The sequence below is a fragment of the Heteronotia binoei genome, chromosome 1 (genome assembly GCF_032191835.1).
Source record: "Heteronotia binoei isolate CCM8104 ecotype False Entrance Well chromosome 1, APGP_CSIRO_Hbin_v1, whole genome shotgun sequence".
Taxonomy (NCBI): Eukaryota; Metazoa; Chordata; class Lepidosauria; order Squamata; family Gekkonidae; genus Heteronotia; species Heteronotia binoei.
In genome coordinates, this window is record NC_083223.1 from 183,129,984 (window position 1) to 183,150,593 (window position 20,610).

At 44.3% G+C, this 20,610-nt stretch overlaps 1 protein-coding gene across 1 annotated transcript in view; it reads left to right on the top strand.

Annotated features, from left to right (window-relative positions):
- Positions 1–20,610, top strand: part of DAAM2 (dishevelled associated activator of morphogenesis 2) — a 349,542-nt gene that overhangs the window by 309,049 nt on the left and 19,883 nt on the right. The window contains exons 21-24 of the mRNA XM_060245049.1: positions 63–231; positions 613–720; positions 2,376–2,436; positions 12,657–12,788. Of these exons, the coding sequence (XP_060101032.1) occupies positions 63–231; positions 613–720; positions 2,376–2,436; positions 12,657–12,788 (470 nt within the window). The remainder of the gene's footprint in view (positions 1–62; positions 232–612; positions 721–2,375; positions 2,437–12,656; positions 12,789–20,610) is intronic.

Genomic DNA, 20,610 nt, shown 5'->3' on the forward strand with positions numbered 1-20,610 from the left:
AAATGTTTTCCCTATAGATTGTTATGTATGCTAATCTACAGATTCCTGTGTCTCTCTTTCAGCAATTCTTCTGGCCTCCAAAGAGCTTATCCGTAGCAAGCGCCTAAAGCATCTTCTAGAGGTTGTTTTAGCCTTTGGCAATTACATGAACAAGGGCCAAAGAGGAAATGCATTTGGCTTTAAAGTCTCCAGCCTGAACAAAATAGCTGACACCAAATCTAGCATAGATAAGTAGGTTTGAAAATCACATTCTTTTTTACATGGGGAATATTGTTGGGGTGAGGAATTGAGGGATAAGACGTGGATCAGTTTTGTGCCCATTGTGCTCTTTTGAATCATGTAGGGATGTGACAAGCATGAGACCTTTCAAAAAGAACTTGGTGCTATATGGACTCTTCTTACTTGTTATCCACTCTTCTTTTATACGATAAACATAAATGCCGAAATTATTATTTGTTATCCACTGCTTTTATATGATAGACATAAATGCTGATACATACATCTGAAACTCTGGCTGGTTGAGCCTGATTTCACAAACTCTTTGTATCTGATGGCAACTAACCCCCTCCCTGCTTTTGGTTTCTGTCTGGTTTTGCCTCTCTTTGCCCATAGGAACATTACACTTCTGCACTACTTAATTATGATCTTTGAGAAGAACTACATAGATATTCTGGACATACAGTCAGAACTGCAACATCTTCCAGAAGCAGCGAAAGTCAAGTAAGTATGTTTGTGTCTGCGTGTTTTTTTTTTTTATTTAGGGATCTGTACCCTACCTTTCTTGTGCTCAAGGCAGTTCATGAAAAGTGAAAAATAAATAAATAATGGACTAGAACTGAACATTCTACTAAATGCCATTCTGGTTAGTAAAAAACTTTATCACCTCCAGTCCGAAAGTAGCAGATCTGCTCTAAAAACGTCCACTGCACAACTCATGCCCACCCCAATTATATCTTTTAAAAAGGAAGGTTTTACAGACTCTGCAGTATCACATGAGAGCCACATGACAACCTGTCCCTTTGAACTTTGGGCTGTGTCTTACCTAGTCTTTGTTAATAAACACATCAAGGAATTAACTGGCTGTCATGTGACTCTCATGTGACATGGACTCTTGATTGGTATACTGGTGGATGAAAGCTAACAGACATTTATCATTCTTCATTAATCTTGTAACCATAGAAAAGAGTAAGAGTTCAATAGCACCTTAAAGAATAACAACATTTGTTGTAGGGTGTGAGCTTTTGCAAGTCACTGCTCACTTCTTCGGATAACTGTACTGATCCACAATAATTTTTTTGGAGGGAGAAAAAAATACAAAAAATATTTGTATGTGTCGCCACCTGGAAGTCATGTTGACCTCTGGTGGGGGCCTAAAGGATATTCAGAGAGATTGGCCTGTCCTCCTGACTGGGTATTTCAAGGAAATCTCTCATCCAAGTACTAACCGCAGTTGACCCTGTTTAGCTTCTGAGATCTGACAGGATTGGGTTTGCCTGGGCTATCCAGGTCAGGGCTTCTGTAATAACTCTTTATTCAACTGATTGGGCAGGTTTGGCTTACTCAACAGGTGTTGACTGGCTTGTTGTGATTAGCTGTTTTAACTGCCAAGGCTAGGTTTATTCTACACATAAGTGGGTTGGCTGCACATGTGTGAAATTTGGGTTTCTGATGTAAAATCTGGCCTCAAAGGAATCATTTTTCATTCTTCCCCCCTTTTAAAAAAGCAAATGTATAATCCATGAGAAGAAATTGATACTTTAAAACCATAACATGAGTAATTGCTTGTGCAGCAGAAGGGAGAATTTAATGGGAAGAGCCTTGAAGATGACCATTGATAAGACTTCTTGAAAGATAAGTTTCTTTAGAAATCATCAAAAGGGTAAACTGTAGTCAACTTATAAATTGTTAGCATGTTTGAGGGAGAAGAATGGAATAGGGTGCATGTGGGGAGGAGGAGGAATCTAATCTGATTGTTATAGATATTCTGGTAGTGAGTTTTTTGCATATGGGTTAGGCACTTATGTAAGACTGGCCATGTGGCTAGCACAACTTATTAAAGCATCCAGTGTTTATAAGTTTGGCATCTTGCTTTCCTTTTACAGATGGCCTGTGGCTAAAATACTTAGGCCTATTCTAAATTGGATGAGATCTTTAATGTCTCTCTAAGCAGTGAGAGAAGTTGGTCTTAAACCTATTAAAATCCAGTTCAAAGAAGAGTGGACTCTTCCTCCCACCTCTGTGCATCTGGTTTGGAGCTGGTGCCGGAGGGAGGATACCAGACGATGGACCAGGGAATTTTTTTGCTTTAGCAATTCCTGTATCCACATGTAACACTGCCCGTTTTGTTTTAACTGCCATGTCTTGTCTCCTTTTAGCTTGGTGGAGCTGGAGAAGGAAGTTAATAATATAAAGACTGGATTGAAAGCTGTTGAAGCAGTAAGTATGTAATCGTTTTCAAATACTCCATGTTAAAAAAAAATTCCTCACTTGGGATCTGGGGCACTGTATTTTTGGTGACAGAAGAAGGAGCCTTTCTTTCTTTGTCAAGCACAGTCTGTTTCCCTAGGATTGAAAGCATTTTAATGTCTCCCCTAGAAAGGCCAGGCTGATGATATTAACAGATGTGCCACTTAACAAGACACTTGTTTGATCTGCTGCTGGGGTGCAGGGGGTGGGGGTGGAGAGAATGAAACAGAAGTCTGACAAATGGTAAGCATAAAAAAATGCTGAACACTTCCATCCACTTTTTTGAAAGAATTGCAGCCCCAGCATCTATTTGGTGGTGGGAGGTGCAGTGAAGTTAGGGACCCTATCCACTGTCCCTTGTCCCATTAAAACCCAAACACATAACATTCAGAATAAATGTAAAATAAAATGGTCACAACTTGCATTAGTTACAGCTGTAAGTAGCATTCATGAGCCTATGGATCCAGCATCAACTGATCCTTCTGCTAGTCAATGAGCCTCTAGCTAGGGGTGGGAAGCCCATGGAAGAGCAGGTATCTGGAATTCCACCAGGGTGGTCACCACTAAGTGGTCTCCCCTGCCACCTGAGCATGAGAGTGACCTGTGGAAAACAGCAACCAAGTATAAAACAGTGAGTCTCAATAGTGATTTCAAGTGCGGGGTGGGGGGATTAGCTTTGCCAGAAGTTGGATGCACTCACTCCTGATTGCTACTTTCAATCGAAGTGACACCCATCCACACATATTGTATATTTGATACCAGTGCAGAACCATTTAGTGAGCATGTGTGGTTCCTATGAGAGAATATCTATGGCCTGCAGTAAACTTTCAGTAATTGTACAACATATGAGAAAGCACCACCCGAGTTGCAAGAAAATCTTTTCCTATATATATACTTCTGGATGTGTGGTGTTTTATAACAGAAATATTGACCCTGGCCCTGGGGAAGGCCTTAAGGGGCCAAAACATGTATGGTCTGCTTTTCTGCAGAGGACCCCCCTTCTGCACATTGCTACCTGTGGCCACCTTACTGCTGAGGGAAGCATGAAGGGGACTTCAGTAGGCCATGTCACATGGTCACCCAGCAGCAGACTATAGTGGCACCACACCATGGGATGAATGCTGAGTGCAGAGCTATCCTGATGGCTGCGACTGCCTGATGAGATTGGAGAGCTGTAAAGGGATGGGGGCAAAGGCAGATGCTGTCCTCTGATTCTAATGCTTAGTGCGCCAACTAGGTCAGTGAGCACATAGACCCCTTCTAACCCCAGGCACCTATAACAGGGCACTGTAGAAGGCCTGATGGTTCTTCCAGTTTGTCAAACCTGGCCTGTTGTAGCATGCTTCTGTAGGTTGCTGCTGGAGCTCAGTTGCTCATGGCGCTCCCAATGGCAGCTGCTGGTCCTCACCCCAGGCACATAGCTCCAACCCCTTCCGAGCTCCCACCAGATGTTTAACACAGCATGCTTCAAACAAGGTAATCAAAAAGGGGTACATTATATGATTGGTGAAGCCAATGGCAAACCACCCCGTAAAAAGTCTGCCGTGAAAACGTCATGATGTGACGTCACCCCAGAGTCAGAAACAACCAGTGCTTGCACAGGGGACTACCTTTACTTTTAAAGTCCATATAATGCATGTATAAGATTCAATGAAACCTTCGTTTCATTGAATCTTATACATGCATTATAATGGCTTTTGTGTCCAGAGACACTTAATTAAACTGTCATATTGTATGTTAGGCATTCAAACTGAAGAGCTCAGTATGTAGCAGATATACACACCTTGCAGGCACCTTTTAATCAGCCCATGTATACCCTAATTCGCTGGAATTAAATAATGCTTTACCAAGAAAGAGCAGTGTCCCTCAGTCTGGATGAGATGAGCTCTGGCCCCATACGGTTTGCAAGGAAAGCTCTAGTTCAGGCTGTACCTGGAGATGACTGAGCTCCCTTCACATACTGTGCTTGATGGGGCAAGAGGATGAAACATTAAAAACTAAATGTACAACCACCCCCTGCCCCCAAGCAGCTAGAATCTATTCCCTTGGAAAAGAAGAGACTCATAAACACTCATGAGACCAGCTTGCCACAGAAACCCATGTCTCTTCAGGTCTCTCCCATAGATAAAATACCCACTTACTCCCACCCCCATGATGCTGGGTAAGCAGGCATTTGTTATAGGAAAAGTACTCTTCAGATCAGGCTTCGTCCTCTTCCTTTGACTGCAACCTGAATGGGAACTGAAAACCACTTGAATAAATGCAAATTTATCTTTTGTGCAATATATATCTTGGGAGATTTATTTACTGCACTTAGAAACATGCTACTCTAATTGGGCAGACACTGCTGTATTAACCAGATATCCCATTACTGTCACCATGGAAGTCAACACACATCTAGCAAGTCCCCCTAGGCCTCCTTCCCCAATTCCTTACAGTAACCGCAACCAGGAATGGTGCCATCCAGAACTCCTTGCCCTTAGCAGAGAGCTATAAATGCAAGGCATATGTTTCCGGGAGGATGGGGGGAATGCCAAATTGGGTTCGTTGGGAAGAGATGCTGAATGTGTCCAATGGCCAGGAGAAGAGAAAGAGAGAGAAGGGGGCACCAATATCCCACACTGCGCCTTAACCCTGCCCCAGTGACCAATCTCTCTTGCAAGCCTCATGGGCTGCTGTAAGGATGGCCAGGCACAAGAGAAAGCTTCTCTCCCCCACATCTCCCCAGATGGAGTGGGCAAGGGGTCGCTATCAACATCTGTGGCCCGTGGCGTGCCACTGGTCTCAGAGCCAGCTGAAGTATGAGAGGGGGTGAGCACTGCCTTGTGCTCTGTCCCCACTGCTCCTGCCGACCGCCTAATGTGCTTGTCTTGTGGCTTGTGCAGGGACCCCACTGCGGGCCACAGAAGAGGGTCCAGAAGTGTCCACTGTCACCACAAAGTGAGGTGCCACCCCTGGCCGTTTTGTCTGCTGCACTCAGCCACTGGCCCACAGTTGCAACTATCCCCATGGGCTGCCGATGGCCCACACCAGGAGCCTGAACAGCCACTGATATAGAAGGCTGCTTCTCCCCAGCACAGGAGAGTCAGGACGCGGGCAGGAGAACTGGGGCAGCGACACCCTACGGCCCAGGAAGGAAGGGAACATAACATGGCCAGCCACTTTTCCCCAGAACAGGAGAACCGGGGGAGTTAAGGCCCTGCAGATTCCATCTCAGGGAGTGGAAGGCGGGCAATTGCTGGCAGCTGCGCAATGGCCACCACTGGTTTTGCAGCCACTATTCAGCCTTTGTGCTTACATATTGCTATATGGAGTGCTCTCTGTTTCCATGGCTGCTGTCCTATGCTTCCAGTTGAGCATGGGAATTTCCATTTGTTTATTTATGCTAAACAAACCCATGGCTCCCAACTTCTGCCTTGCCCCAATATCTCACTTGTACATTTTACCGCAGTGCACAGGACTGTGTGTTGCTCACTCAGTAGACCTTACATACAAAATTCAATGACAAAGAAATCTTGTACTTAAGCTTAGATAGAATTATATATGTACTAGAGAATAATCCTAAATTTTAAAAATCCTCTTATTTTCACCCCTCATTTTTATAGGCTTTTTACCTTGTAGGCAAAAAAGAAAGAAAGAAAGAAAAAGAAATGAAGCCAAATAGGCTCTTGCAAAACAGAAAGGTTCAGTCATACTGGTATTCTCCAGGGTATTGTGGTCTGGTGGGCTGAATGGAGGATTTGGAGCCAAGAACACCTCCTTCCTCATCTTGGCTGTGCCACTAGCTCTCTGTGTGGCCTTCAGTGAGTCACTCTCTCTCCCTCTCCCACCTGCAAATTGGGATGGCCTTTAATGACCTCCCTAACAGGGTCAGCTATGTATGAGTAACTATGTATACAGTACTTTGGAGAGAGAATAGTGTTATGTAGGTGCTGAATTGGAGGGCAGGTATTAATGTTCCAGGTAGTTTTGGCAATTACTCAGGGTTGGTCTGTTATGTATACCTGCTAGATATGCATTAAGAAAAGTTCTGTGTTCGCAGACAGAGGTCACCTGTCAGCCGCAGAACTGAATTATATTTCTCCCTCCCTGAGGGTAACTAGTTACCATAAATCATTTCACTTGCCGATTCAAGAGAACTATTGGCTGAATTAAAATACACATTTCAATCCAGAGTTTTTTGCTAATGGCCATTTAAATGACAATCATAATTTCATGAACCTTGAAGCAATTTGTTGTGCTAATTTGGGAATATTTTAGTGATAAGAAGTTTGGATGGATTAGCATTGGGGATTGTTTTAGGCATGTTGGGATTGCCTCTGTGGGGGTTGGTTTATGCCTATTTTGAATTTTCAGACAACTTAATTTAGATAATGGTTTGTGAATGCTTAAATATGTAAACATAAACTTTTGAATAGGTCCATCACCAGAGTTGCCAAAGTCTCTGCAATAAATAGATATGAAGACAGTTGAAAGGATGAGGGTAACTAAGTTACAGATATTAACAAATACATGAAAATACATGTATTTATTTCACAATAGATTAAAAACAGATACTGGCCCTTACAGTGGTCTCAGTTATCATTAACAATCTACAATGACATCCAAAAGTGACAATATTGACCCAAGTGTTGACCCAATATTGACCCAAACCCTGACCAGACACATTTTGACCCAACTGACCTTCCGCAGTGGCCCCTCTGCATGTCCTCAGGGTAGATTGTCCTACCCGGGAGTCCTCAACGCCCAGGCTGTGGACTGGTCCCGGTCTGTGGCCTGTTGGCAAGCAGGCTGCGCAGCCGCGCCGCACCCCCCCCCCCCCCGCAGCTCCTCCTCTTCCTTTCGTTTTTACAATTTTAAGGCCGAGGAAGGGGCAGTGACATGCCTCCCAGGTTCTTTAAAGGCCGACCCTCCCCCCCATCAACTGATCAGCAGGGGAAACTGTGGCAGCAGAGGCGAGCGACCTCTGAAAAAACAGCGCTGCCCTTGCCTCCTCCCCACTTCCTTCCCATGCCCAGGAAGGAAGTGGGGAGGAGGCAAGGGTGGTGCCACTTTTTCAGCCGTTGCTCGCCGCTGCAGCAGAAGAGGTTTGGCCTTTAAAGAGCCCAGGAAGCGCCTCACCACCACTTCCCAGCCTTAAAATTGGGAAAACGGAGGAAGGCGGAGGCGCCGCAGGGGAGGCCAAATTTGGTGCCCCCACCCTGCTGGCCCTGAGGGTTGGGGGCCGCTGGTGGCTATTAGCCACTGTGTGTGTGTGTGTGTGTGTGTATATATATATATTAATTTTTTATTTCTATCCCGCCCTCCCCGCTGAGGCAGGCTCAGGGCGGCTCACAACATAAAATACACTGTACATCAATTATACTTACAGAATCATGGTTAAAACAAATTACAAATTATTAAAATTAACATTAACAATGTGGCATTATATATATATTTGTGTGTGTGTATATATATTTATATATATAAATTTTTTTGCCACCGTGTGACACAGTGTTGGACTGGATGGGCCATTGGCCTGATCCAACGTGGCTTCTCTTATGTTCTTATCCCAGATTCCACTGCCCCAGTCTAGAATTCTGCCAACTGTGGCTCATAGGAAGAGCCTTTGCTTTGCATGCAGAAGGTCCCAGGTTTAGTCCCTGGCATTGCCATTTAAAAAGGACTTTGCCATTTAAAAAGGTAAAAATTTCAGCTAGAGATCCTGGAAAGCTGCTGCCAGTGTAAGTAGACAGTACAGACCTTGATAGACCAATGGTCTTATTCATTATAAGGCAGCTTCATGTGTATTCCAAGTGGAATTGAACTTAATTACAGACCCAGATCTGGTGCTTGCAGTCAGGAATGCAGCTAAGAATCTCCATGTCATTCAGAAACATGCTTGGGAAGGGTAGGGGAAAATCTATCAATTTCAAATGTGAGCATGAAGAGAATTTTAAAGGAACTTATAGAGTATTTAAACTTCTTTAAACATGTGCTTGTGCACTTTAATCAAGTAGTCGTATGTATCACAGGGTTCATTCATGTGAAGTTATGGCAACCTTATCCTTTGACAAGGTTACCCTTTGCCACACGCTTTCTCTCATCATCATAGGTTTTCTCATGGAAAAACAGCTGTTTGCCTTCTTGCCTTGGTGCTGGCTGCTTCAGGCAGCCTAGGCATTGCAAGACAGTTGCCGCCAGTTTGGTGTAGTGGTTAAGTGTGTGGACTCTTATCTGGGAGAACAGGGTTGGATTTCCCACTCCACTTGCACCTGCTGGAATGGATTTCCCACTCCACTTGCACCTGCTGGAATGGCCTTGGGTTAGCCATAGCTATCACAGGAGTTGTCCTTGAAAGGGCAGCTGCTGTGAGAGCCCTCTCAGCCCCCCCCCCACCTCACAGGGTGTCTGTTGTGGGGGAGGAAGGTAAAGGAGATTGTGAGCCGCTCTGAGACTCTGTTATGGGGGAGAAGATATAGGAGATTGTAAGCCGCTCTGAGTCTCTGATTTAGAGAGAAGGGCGGGGTATAAATCTGCAGTCTTCTTCTTCAGTTTGGTGTAATGGTTAAGTGTGCGGACTCTTATCTGGGAGAACCGAGATAAGTTTGGTGTAATGGTTTGGTGTAATGGTTAAGTGTGCGGACTCTTATCTGAGAGAACCGAGTTTGATTCCCCACTCCTCCACTTGCACCTGCTAGCATGGCCTTGGGTCAGCCATAGCTCTGGCAGAGGTTGTCCTTGAAAGGGCAGCTGCTGTGAGAGCCCTCTCCAGCCCCACCCACCTCACAGGGTGTCTGTTGTGGGGGAGGAAGGTAAAGGAGATTGTGAGCCGCTCTGAGACTCTTCGGAGTGGAGGGCGGGATATAAATCCAATATCTTCTTCTTCTTCTTCAAGTGATCAAACCATTGCTTTGATTTGTTTTCAGCTTGTGGACTGTTTGCCCAGTATCCTTGCAAGTCCCTCCTCCTGAACAAGATCTTTTTTCTCATTCATGTACCAGTCCCCCCCCCCCCCCCCAAAAAAAAAAAAAGTTTTCTTAGCCTTGGCAGCCTCCACCTCACTACCCTTGCTCGTTCATTTTGCATTTTTGGCATGTACAAATGCAGCACTATAGTAACAATGAAAGAGCTTGTTGGGAGGGGACAACGGGAGGAGGGGAGAAAGAAAAAAGGTGCAACTCTTGACTGTGTTCCAGTATGTTCTCGCCACAGTCCTGGCTCTGGCTGCTGAGAGGTTTCTTCAAGGCCCCTTATTACAAACATAAGACTAAAAATAGGTTCACAGTCAGCTGCTCACAGAGGCACTTTGTAATCCTTTGCTTCCAAGGGCTGGCAGCACCATTTAAAAATGACGAGATGTGAGTCCAGCTTTCAGAAACTTCCCAGAGTGAAGCCAGCTAGTATCACAAAATGAAAAGTTGTAAATTTGCACTGCTGTTTTGCCAGCAGGGCTTGGGCCTTGTTGTCAGTACCACCTATTGTCCCAGCTTCTGTCTTAAACCTAATCTGGGAGAGAAATTGAACAAGTTTTGGTTCAACACATTACCATGGAATATCCATTCTTAATTTTCATTCTCAGTTAGAGGTAATAATGTCTCAAGCAATCCCAGAACAAGTTGATGCATTGGTTTCTTTTAAAGGGGGCACAACTCAGGCCAATATAATCCATATCAATGTACATGCATATGGGATCTTTCAGCAGAGCATAAGAGTGTTGCCTTGAGAGTGCCCCAAGAGACTTGGACTGTGGAAATATGTGTTCAAATCCCTTCTTGCTATGAAATGTACTGGGTCAGTACTAGGCCAGTCATGCTTTCTCAGCCTGATCTAACTCACAGGGTTATTGTGAGGATAAAATGGAAAATGAAGACTCATGTACACCACACTGAGCTCCTTGAAAGAAGGCAGGAAAAAGATGCACTAAATAAATTTAAACCGAAAAAGCAGAGGTGGATGGGGTGGAAGGGAAAAGAGGAGCAAGAGTAACTAATTGTTAACGAAATTAAAGGGTTTTTTTCCTGTCCTCCTGGACTAAATATTATTTTAATATACTTTTTTGTTTCATAACACCATACAGATACAAGATACAAAAGAGTTCATAATTCAGTCTGCACACTAGTAGATTTGTCATATCCAGTTCCCTGTACATGGAGTATTGTTTCAGAAAAATAGCTACATTTGGTAAATAACCTTTGCTACTGAGGAGAAATTCAGTATACACCAGCAAGTGTGTCCATATTGAGGACAATATATTTGATGGCTGATAGCAAATTGTTACTTAATTACCAAGTAACTCAGTTGTATCTCAAAATAAGTGGAAGAGATGACTGAACATGATGAACAATCATTTTATTTGGCTTGGAGAAAATTAATGCACTGTACACATGAAGGCAGCAGGAGTTCTGGGGGTTAGAGTAAGTATTAAAATTGCTATGGGAGCAAGAGTCTTGAAGACTTGAACTGAGTGGTAAGGAATACTTGGATAACTGTGCTTGACTGACCTCCTGAGGTCATTTAAAGCACTGACAAGCTCTTAAGAAACATCCAGGCTCTGCAGATCACATTACAGGTGGGCCTTTCAGAAGAAAGGGTGTTCAGTCTGAAATAAATTATGTTGAACATTTGTTCTCCCCTAAGAACGAAATTATGTCACCTCATATATTTTCATTGTAGGGCTAGCTGTCTCAGTACAATGTGAGAAGCTCTAGATGTTCACAAGGATCACCTAGCATGTGTAACACTTAAATGAAGATGCATGAGTATGAATATATACATTGCATGGGGTCACACTATAGCAGGGGTGGCCAAACTGCAGCTTGTGGCTCTTTCACACATATTGCATGGCTCTCAAAGCCCCTACCATCCCATCTGCTGACTTGGAATGCATTTCTCTCTTTAAATCGCTTCTTCAAGCCAGCTAGTGGCTTGGAAAAATGTATTTAAAGTTAAAGTTGCTTTCTTTCCACCTCTCTATTCCTCCTTCCTTCCTTCCTTCCTTCCTTCCTTCCTTCCTTCCTTCCTTCCTTCCTTCCTTCCTTCCTTCCTTCCTTCCTTCCTGCCTGCCTGCCTGCCTGCTCTCAACACCTGATGTTCATGTCTTGTGGCTCTCAAACACCTGACATTTATTCTGTGTGGCTCTTACATTAAACAAGTTTGACCACCCCTGCGCTATAGGCTCACCTTTTACAATATTGCCTGTGCCAATCAGGTCTTTACCAGCCCTGCTGAGAGCTTCTCCATGGAGGTGTAGGAACTGGGGAACATTTGTGTGTAAAACATATGCTTTACCTCTGAGATGTATACTCTACAGATGTGGTTAGAATGGTGTCTGGTCCTAACAGTTACTGCACTGCTATTCTTACTATGACATTTTGATTTCCAAGAAAATGCTGAAAGAGTTGAACCAAGATGAAGCATAATGAAGCACCGATTTTATTTTATTTCCTGATGACAGTCATTTGTCTGGTGGGGTGGGGCTTACAAGATCAGCACACCACCTTTAACATAGAAAAAGGCATAAAGTATTCCTAGTAATGGAAGATACACATGTCTGAAATCAATTGCACAATCTATTATTTTTAATGTTCTACCCATCATTAAAAGGACCATAGCTACAGTTTCAACGGGTAAGTCATTAAAAAAGGTTAATAGCATTAAAACAAGTGCTGAAGTCCCAGGGCATTTTCCGTTACTGGTTAGAACAGCAGAAACTTTGTATGGGCTTGCTTCTTTTCCCTGTAAGTAAAGTGGCTAGAAACTTTGATTTTTAAAACAAACAAACAAATAAATAAAATAAAACTGAATCTTCATTATTATCTGTGATACAATTGGGCCCCTGCAAACTCCCCTATCACTACAGTTCTTGGCTACACTGGGAATTTGCATTTTTTTAAAAAAATGATTCTGCACGTTCAGTTGCCATATATAATTTTGTGTTCCTCAGCTAGAAACACTAAGGAAGCACCTTTTCATACATTCCAGTAGTTGCTCATCCAGAACACACTCCAGCAGGCTAATGGTTGTTCCAAAAAAAAAAAAAAATGGATCTTGGACTGTATTACAACTGAGCATGTAGATTCCTAGTGTTTTTGTTATGACAGATTTCTATTAAGCATTGGAGGAGAAATTGCTTGATTAAGCATTGTTATTGCATCAGCTGTACTTTATTACTAGCTATCAATCAACTGTTCTAACTTTTCTTTCTTCAGGAGCTAGATTACCAAAAGAGACGTAAGCGGGAAGCCGGTGATAGGTTTGTTCCTGTTTTGAGTGACTTCATCACTGTAGCCAGTTTTAGCTTTTCAGAGCTAGAAGACCTTTTGAATGATGCAAGGGATAAGGTAGGAAAACGCTTCTAAATTTCTATAATATTGAAGTTCATTATGACAAGAGGATTTCTTCTTTAATTGCCTGTCTCATATAGCAGATATTTCTCTTATGTTCATCATTTTAAAAGAAATCAGTGATGTGGAGAAAGCAAACACAGTTATTTTTTCTCTGTGTCCTATAATAGAAATTGTAGTCCTTTATTAAAATTGATGGGCAGTGGATTTGGGACAGATGAAACAAAGTACTACTTTGCACAGTGCATTATTTTATTTTATTTACAAAATGTGTATCTTTCTGCCTTCATCAGAACTGCAAAAGTAACTATTAAAAACATACATAATAAAAACTTGTCTTAAAAGCCATTGAAACTGAATAAAACCATCACAGTTAATACAAGTAAAGCCAAGAAAAAATACACACACAAACCCATTAAAACAATTTAAAAACTTCACTGCAGCTGGGCATGGCTTAGATGGCTTTAATAAGGGGTTAATATATTAATGGAGGACAGTTCCATCAATGAATGTTCACCACAACAGTTAAATAGAAGCTACTTATTCAGAAACAGAATCACATGGAAACCCAGTTGTTGAAGGATAACAGCAGGCAGAGGCTTTGGCCTCTCTGCCTCTTCTGGTTTTTGGAACACGAATGATAGTGGACTGGACGAATACTTGATATGAACCATCAAGGCTGCTGCTTATATTGGAATTTTTAGTGGTTAGTTAGTTAATTGATAAGATAGATTATAACTAGGGAAATTTAGCTGTGGAAACTGTTTAATTAATTAATTATTGTACATATTAATGGGATCAAATTAGATTTTTAAGTATAGATTGTAACGTGGTTTTTGCTAGCTAGTGCATTGAATTTGTTGGGAGAGTGAGAAGGGTAGATTGTGATTGTCAGGGGTCGGTGGGGAGTGGGTATAGGAGGAAAGTGGGCAGAGATATAGAAGGCCCACATTTTGACCTACCAGTAAATGTTAGCAGAGTCATTGCCTGGCCTGATAGCACTACGCTGGAAAGGCCATGTTAGGATCGGGGATACTGGTCATTGAGGGGCAAGGAAGGTATGGCGGTGGGCATAGAGTGTAAAGACAAGGAAGGGGCCAGAGATATGGAAATGCTTGAGCCTTTCCCACCTATGTCCCATCCCAAGGCATATTGGTTGTGGGGCTAGGAAGATCCCATCTCTGACACTGGTGTTGATTAATGCCAGGTCCATCAATGATAAGTTCGCTACTCTGCGAGACTTTCTCATGGAGCAGCAAGTGGACCTGGCATGTATGATGGAGACCTGGGTGCAGGAAGGTGACACTCTTGCCTTGAACCAGCTTACACCGCCGGAGTTCTCTGTCCTCCACCAGTCTCAGACAAATGGGCGGTGAGGGATGGGGAGTTGCTGTGTTTGTCTGGGATTTTTTTTTCAGGGCGCTTCCTGCCCCAAACATTGTCAGCATAGAGTGTGTTGGCCTAGTGTGGGAAGCTGAGGAGAGTTTGGCAATCTGGATGGTGTACCGACTGCCTACTGTACCACCAGAAAGCCTGCCTGCCCTGTTGGATGCTGTGTCCACCTGGGCATTGGACTTCTCCAGGCTATTAGTTCTGGCAGATTTCAGTGTCCATATTGATGATCCAGCATCTCAGCAAGCGCAGGACCTGGTGTCGTCCATGGAGACACTAGGACTCAGCCAGTTTGTATCGGCTCCCACACAACAGGCCAGTCACACGCTGGATTTGGTCTTTGGGGCAGGTATATTACCAGATCTGGTGATGGCGGAGCCAGTTCCATGGTCAGATCATTATGCCCTGAAAGCCCAGTTAGACCTGAAACTTCCTTGCTGTTTAGGCGGTGAGTGGATTTATGCTCGCCTGCGGAGCCAAATGGACCCAGAACGGTTTCAGGAGGCTCTGCGGGATCCGATGCACCCTGGCGGGTCATTGAATGAGTTAGTGGAGGACTGGTACTCCCGGTTTTCCACTGTCATCGATGACATCGCTCCCCAGCACCCTCTTCATTGTCGCACCAAAGCTACCCCGTGATATACCGTGGAGCTGCTGAGGATGAAACGGCAACTTAGATGGCTAGAGCGAGTGTGGTGACGTGCTGGTGACGAAGAGTCAAGAACCTCTTATAGAACATTTATGAAGGTCTATGAAGGGGCTATGAAGTCCGCTAAGAAAGAGTTCTATGCGGCCTCCATAGAGTCTGCAAAGTCACACCAGCCCAACTTTTTCGAGTAATTCGGTCATTAACAGTCTTGCCATCAGGCAATCCAAATTGTAGAGAATTGGATATTGGCTCTGAGGCTTTTGCGACATATTTCACAGATAAAATCCTGACTCTCTGCCAGGACCTACCCACCACGATTGATACAGTACATGAGCTGGAAGCCACTTGGCCATCTTCTGGTCCTATATTGGACTGCTTCAACAGGCTCTTACCAGAGGATGTGGACAGGATCCTGGCTGCAGTGAAGCCTACCACTTGCCCTCTGGATCTCTGTCCATCCTGGCTGGTGAAAGCCAGTTGGGATGGTTTCAGGGATTCTCTGGGTGATATTGTCAACTTGTCCCTTTCAACAGGAACCTTACCAGAGAAATTGAAGGAGGCAGTGATTTGTCCGCTTTTGAAAAAAAATCATTAGACCCTGGGGTCTTGGTCAACTACCGCCCAGTTTCAAATTTATCATTTCTGAGTAAGGTAGTTGAGAAAGCAGTGGCGGAGCAGTTACAAGTTTTCATGGATGAGACATCCGCCTTGGACCCATTCCAGTCTGGCTTTCACCCGGGCCATGGGATGGAGACTGTCCTAGTCGCTCTCACAGATGACTTAACACGGCATCTCGATCAAGGTAGGTCAGCGCTGCTGATACTTCTTGATCTGTCAGCAGCATCTGACACGGTCAATTACGACCACTGCCTAGCCATCGCCAAAGTTCAGGGGGTGGCCTTACAATGGTTTTCCTCCTTCTCCCTGGGGACATGGACAAAGGGTGGTGCTTGGCGAGCAGACTTCCTTATATGTGGAGTGACACAGGGAGTCATTTTCTCGCCAATATTATTTAACATCTATATGCGCCCCCTTGCCCAGATTGCCCGAGGTTATGGGCTGGGTTGTCACCAGTACGCTGATGACACCCAGCTCTATCTGTTGATGAGTGGCCGACCAGTCGCCACCCCTGACCAGTTGTCCGAGGCATTGGGAGCCGTGGCTGGGTGGTTGCAACAGAGCCGGCTGAAGCTGAATCCAGCTAAGACGGAGGTCCTGTACCTGAGTCAGGGTGGGGTGGGTATGGACATCGAGCTCCCAGCTTTGGATGGTGCCACATTGGTGCCAGCTCAAAAGGTGAGGAGCTTAGGAGTGACCTTGGATGCCTCCCTTTCCATGGAGGCCCAGATCACGATGGTTGTCAGGTCTGCCTTTTATTATCTTCAGCAGATCAGGCAGCTAGCACCATATCTATCCCCCCAGGACCTGGCTACAGTGATCCATGCAATGGTCACTTCCAGACTAGACTACTGTAACTCGCTCTATGCTGGCTTACCCTTGAGACTGATCCGGAAACTGCAGCGGGTGCAGAATGCGGCGACTCTCCTGCTGACTGCACCACCTTTACGGGTGGGCATTTGGCCGGCGCTCCATAGTCTGCACTGGCTGCCCATCGAGTACTGGATCTGGTTCCAGGTTCTATTGCTAATTTATAAAACCTTACGCAGCCTGGGACCAACATACCTGCAGGACCGTCTCTTTCCGTATATGCCCAGGAGGTCGTTACGTTTGGCTGTTCCCGGCCCAAGAGACGCCCACCTCACCTCAACTAGGGCCAGGGCTTTTTCAGTCCTGGCCCCGACCTGGTGGAATCAGCTCCCTATTGAGATCCGGGCCCTACCTGGCTTATTAGCCTTCTGTAGGGTCTGTAAAACGGAGCTGTTCTGCCAGGCTTTTAGCTGAGGCTTCGAGGATCTATTCTTGATCTGGTTGGCCTCCCCGGCCAGCACTGTCATCTGTGCTAGGAAATGGAATAAAAACTGCCATCTCTATGAGATATCATGATGTGAGATAGCTAGGCTGGGCAATATGTGATGTCAGGGTAACCTGAGTGCTGTTGAGCTGTCTGTTTATAAAATGTTTTTATTGTATTTTATTGTTTTATTATATGTTGTACTCCGCTCTGAGCCCTACAGGGAATGGGCGGAATAGAAATTTACTAAAATAAAATAAATAAATATATCCCTTAGTGTTTATGCAACATAGAAATGAAAACAGCAGTTTTATCTAATAGGGACTTTTAAAGGTGTTGCGGATCTAGAGAAACCTGGTCAGATACTGCCCATTGCCTTTTTAGCATAATTCTGTTCTATAGTGGCAGAATATAGAATGCAGCAGGGATGCTTGCCAGATGAGTTGCGGAAAATGTTACATTCTAAACAAGTTAAAGGGTAGCTCTCTCAGTACTGCTCTCTTAGAAATCTGTGCTGTGGAATTGTTTTAGGAAGCTCTGAATCCTTAGGAACTTGAAAAGGAATAATGGAGTCTGCAGGTAATTAATGATTGTATGGTACATTTTGCCTACTCTAGGAGTATTGGAGAGACCTACTATTCTAGCCAAACATAGCTGCAGCCTGCCAAACTAAATGCTTCCTCCAGTAACAACTGGAAATGTTCATTCTCCATTTCCTACCCCACTTCCCAAAATAGCAGGTTTCCTGCTAGCCGAGATATGTTCAGTTGCCCCAAGTGTACAATTTGTAAGGTACTTGAAGTGAAGAACACATTAAAAAAACCCTTTTAATTGCTAGTGTGATCAGTTTCAGTGTGTAGAGCAAGGTCTGTTTTCTTCCAGGGTACATAGATTGAGATGGTGCTGCAGATGTCAGCTTCCCAGAAACTACAGCAAAATGGCTCCTTTTTCTCTGGCCTGATAGCTAACACATATGTCAGGAAACAGTATGGACACCATGTCCAAAAAAGTAAAGTAGCCTGGACGATAGGCCTTCAGTTTATTTGCTCCTGACTAGAAGTTGGCACTAAGCCCTCAGTCTCTGGAGTGGGGAATGAACCTGCAATAAATGATAATAAAGGCAAAGCAAGCATTTCAAAGAGAAGGAACTGTAATGTAAACAGGGTGTATAAGCAGCAAACCTAGCCTGCTTGGTTGGTGTGATATAACTAGTCAATAGAACTAGGTAAATATGCCATTTTCCAACCATTTTCCTCCTCTTTTGTCAGTAACTTGAAAAAAGGTGGAGGCTTCAGGCATTAATCTTTTTTTGAGTTGCTGGATTTCATGACTTTCTGATAATTTAACTTCAGGCCATTCCATTCCACATGGATGTTTTCGCACTGACCTTAATCAGCAGCGACGCCCCTCTTCACCGCACAGGATCGGCGCGGATTTCGCACTAATTGCCGCGGAGCACCCGGAAGAGCCGGAAAGTCCTGCGGCTTTTGCGGTGCAAATGGAAACTGGTTTTTGGCGGTTTCCATTTGCGCCGCAAAAGCCACGGGACTTTCCGGCTCTTCCAGGTGCTCCGCGGCAATTAGTGCGAAATCTGCGCCGATCCTGCGCGGTGAAGAGGGGCGTCGCTTCTGATTAAGGTCAGTGCGAAAATGCCCCATGTTCCAGCAAAAGAGATGGGATTCCAGGCTTCCATTGTAGATAGATTACATCATATCCATGGTGAAACCTTTTGAGAGTTTAAAGCACTGGTCCCCAACCTTTTGAGTGGAATCCTGACACAGTGTGGTAGGTGCAGTACCAAAATGGCTGCCACAGGAGATAGAGCTGCCCACAATAGAGGTTATTGTAGTTAGGTGTAGCTCTTTAACGTTTCAGGCAGAAGCTGTATTTAACAGGTTGCCCTTTAAAATGAGCATATTGTTTAAAAATATTTCCTTGCATACAAACTGCTTGCCTTCAGTCATGGAGTAAAGATCCTTATGCTATGGTGGCAATTTCTGCTAAAGCAACATTTTTAAAAAAACCTTCTCAGTTAATTACATCTCCAGTGGCCAGTTAGAAGCCCTGCTGGACAACGGACTCTTCTAGCCACTCCCAATTTCTAAAAACACTTGGTGGTAGTAGGCATCACTTTTTTAGTAATAAAATAGATGCCAGGCAAGCCTCCAGGACAGGGGTGTCGAACTCATTTGTTATGAGGGCTGGATCTGACATAAATGAGACCTTGTTGGGCTGGGTCATACGTGTCATAAAATGTAGTGCCAGGTAGCGGAGATATAAACTTTATAAAGGGCACAGAAAAACAGAAATATATATATTTTAAAAAACTTAAAACATGCTTAGAAGATTAGCACTCTTGCAATATTTTGTTTATTTAACAGTCTCTGATAACTGACACCATTTGCTCTGAATTATTGCATCAAAATCTGGAGACAAGAACCGTTTTCCCACACAGCTTACCTCAGAGTGACGTCCCTCTTCACTGCGCAGCGTCTGCTCGGATTTCCCACCATATGCTCCGCAGAAGCAGGAAGTGCCGGGGCTTCTGCGTCGCAAATGTAAATCGCTAAAACCCAGTTTACGTTAGTGACGCAAAAGCCACGGCTCTTCCTGCTTCTACGGAGCAGATGGTGGGAAATCCAAGCAGATGCTGCACGGTGAAGAGGGACGTCACTCCGAGGTAAGCTGTGTGGGAAAACGGTTAATATCTGTGCTTTAGCAATCTTGAGTATGCTGTTCAGGTGTGTATCTGTAAGTTTCAAACCTATTTCTGATTTATTGCCATTTATTACAGAAATCTCTGTGCCCAAGGGCCAGGGGAAAACATGAAATGGCTGGGCACTTGTGAGCTTTTCTGCGTAAGTTGCTTTGTGTGCTGGTCGAGAACATGTGAAGGCACTATGACACAGTTTATCTACAAAGCTATAGTCTTCCCCAGAAAAATAACTGCAGCTCCTACAAGGCAGTGTAAAAACAGAGAGACAGAATGTATAATGGTCAGTGTCAGCCTACAATCTGGGAAGCCTAAGGTCAAAATCCTCAGTCTCCACCTCACTGACTTCTTATTATTCTTACTTACCTTGAATAAAACTGTGTTGGTCTTAAAGGTGCTTTTTTATTTTGCCAGTGGGTTTGAGACAGCCCAGCAAATCTTTTACCCAACGGAAGAGGAGCCTCAGCCAATGGAAGAGCTTGGCTCTGTAGCTCTGCTGTGCGATTGAGAGAGCCTGGCACAGCTCTAGGTTTTATTGAGACAGCTCTAGCTGTGCCAGGTTTTCTCAATCACTTAGCAGAGCTACGGAACCAAGCTTCTCCGATTGCTGTGACTCCTTCTCCCTCCCTTTCCCTTGGGGAAGAGGGAGGGGGAAGAGGGAAAGAGCAAGGAGAGGCTGCTTTGCTCAGCTGCCTCAATCTCATGGAGAAAAATGGTGACGACAGAAGCAGGAGAGAGGGAGAAGGAAGCAGACCATAGCAGGCTGCATAAAAGCCCTCTGGGGCCCAGATCAGGCTGGACATTTGACACCCCAGCTCTAGGGGGAGAGTATTCAAAATGTGAGGTGTCAGCACTGAAAAAACACTTTCTCTGGTCCTGGTCTGCCTTATCTCAGCAGACTGAGAACAGAAAGCAAGCCTTGGGTAGAGGATTGTAATGGTGGGCTGGACAGCAGAGGACAAAGCAGAACTTCAAGTTACTTGGTTAGGGCTTTAAAGGTAAAAACCTAGCACTTTAAACTGGTCTGAGAAATTATTGTTGTATTCCTCCTTCTTTACCTGCTACTGGCTTTTTTTAAATGCTTGGTGCACACCACTGGAACCATGGCTACTGCTCTGCTACCATGAAGATGATAGGAAAGACAAAGAATTAA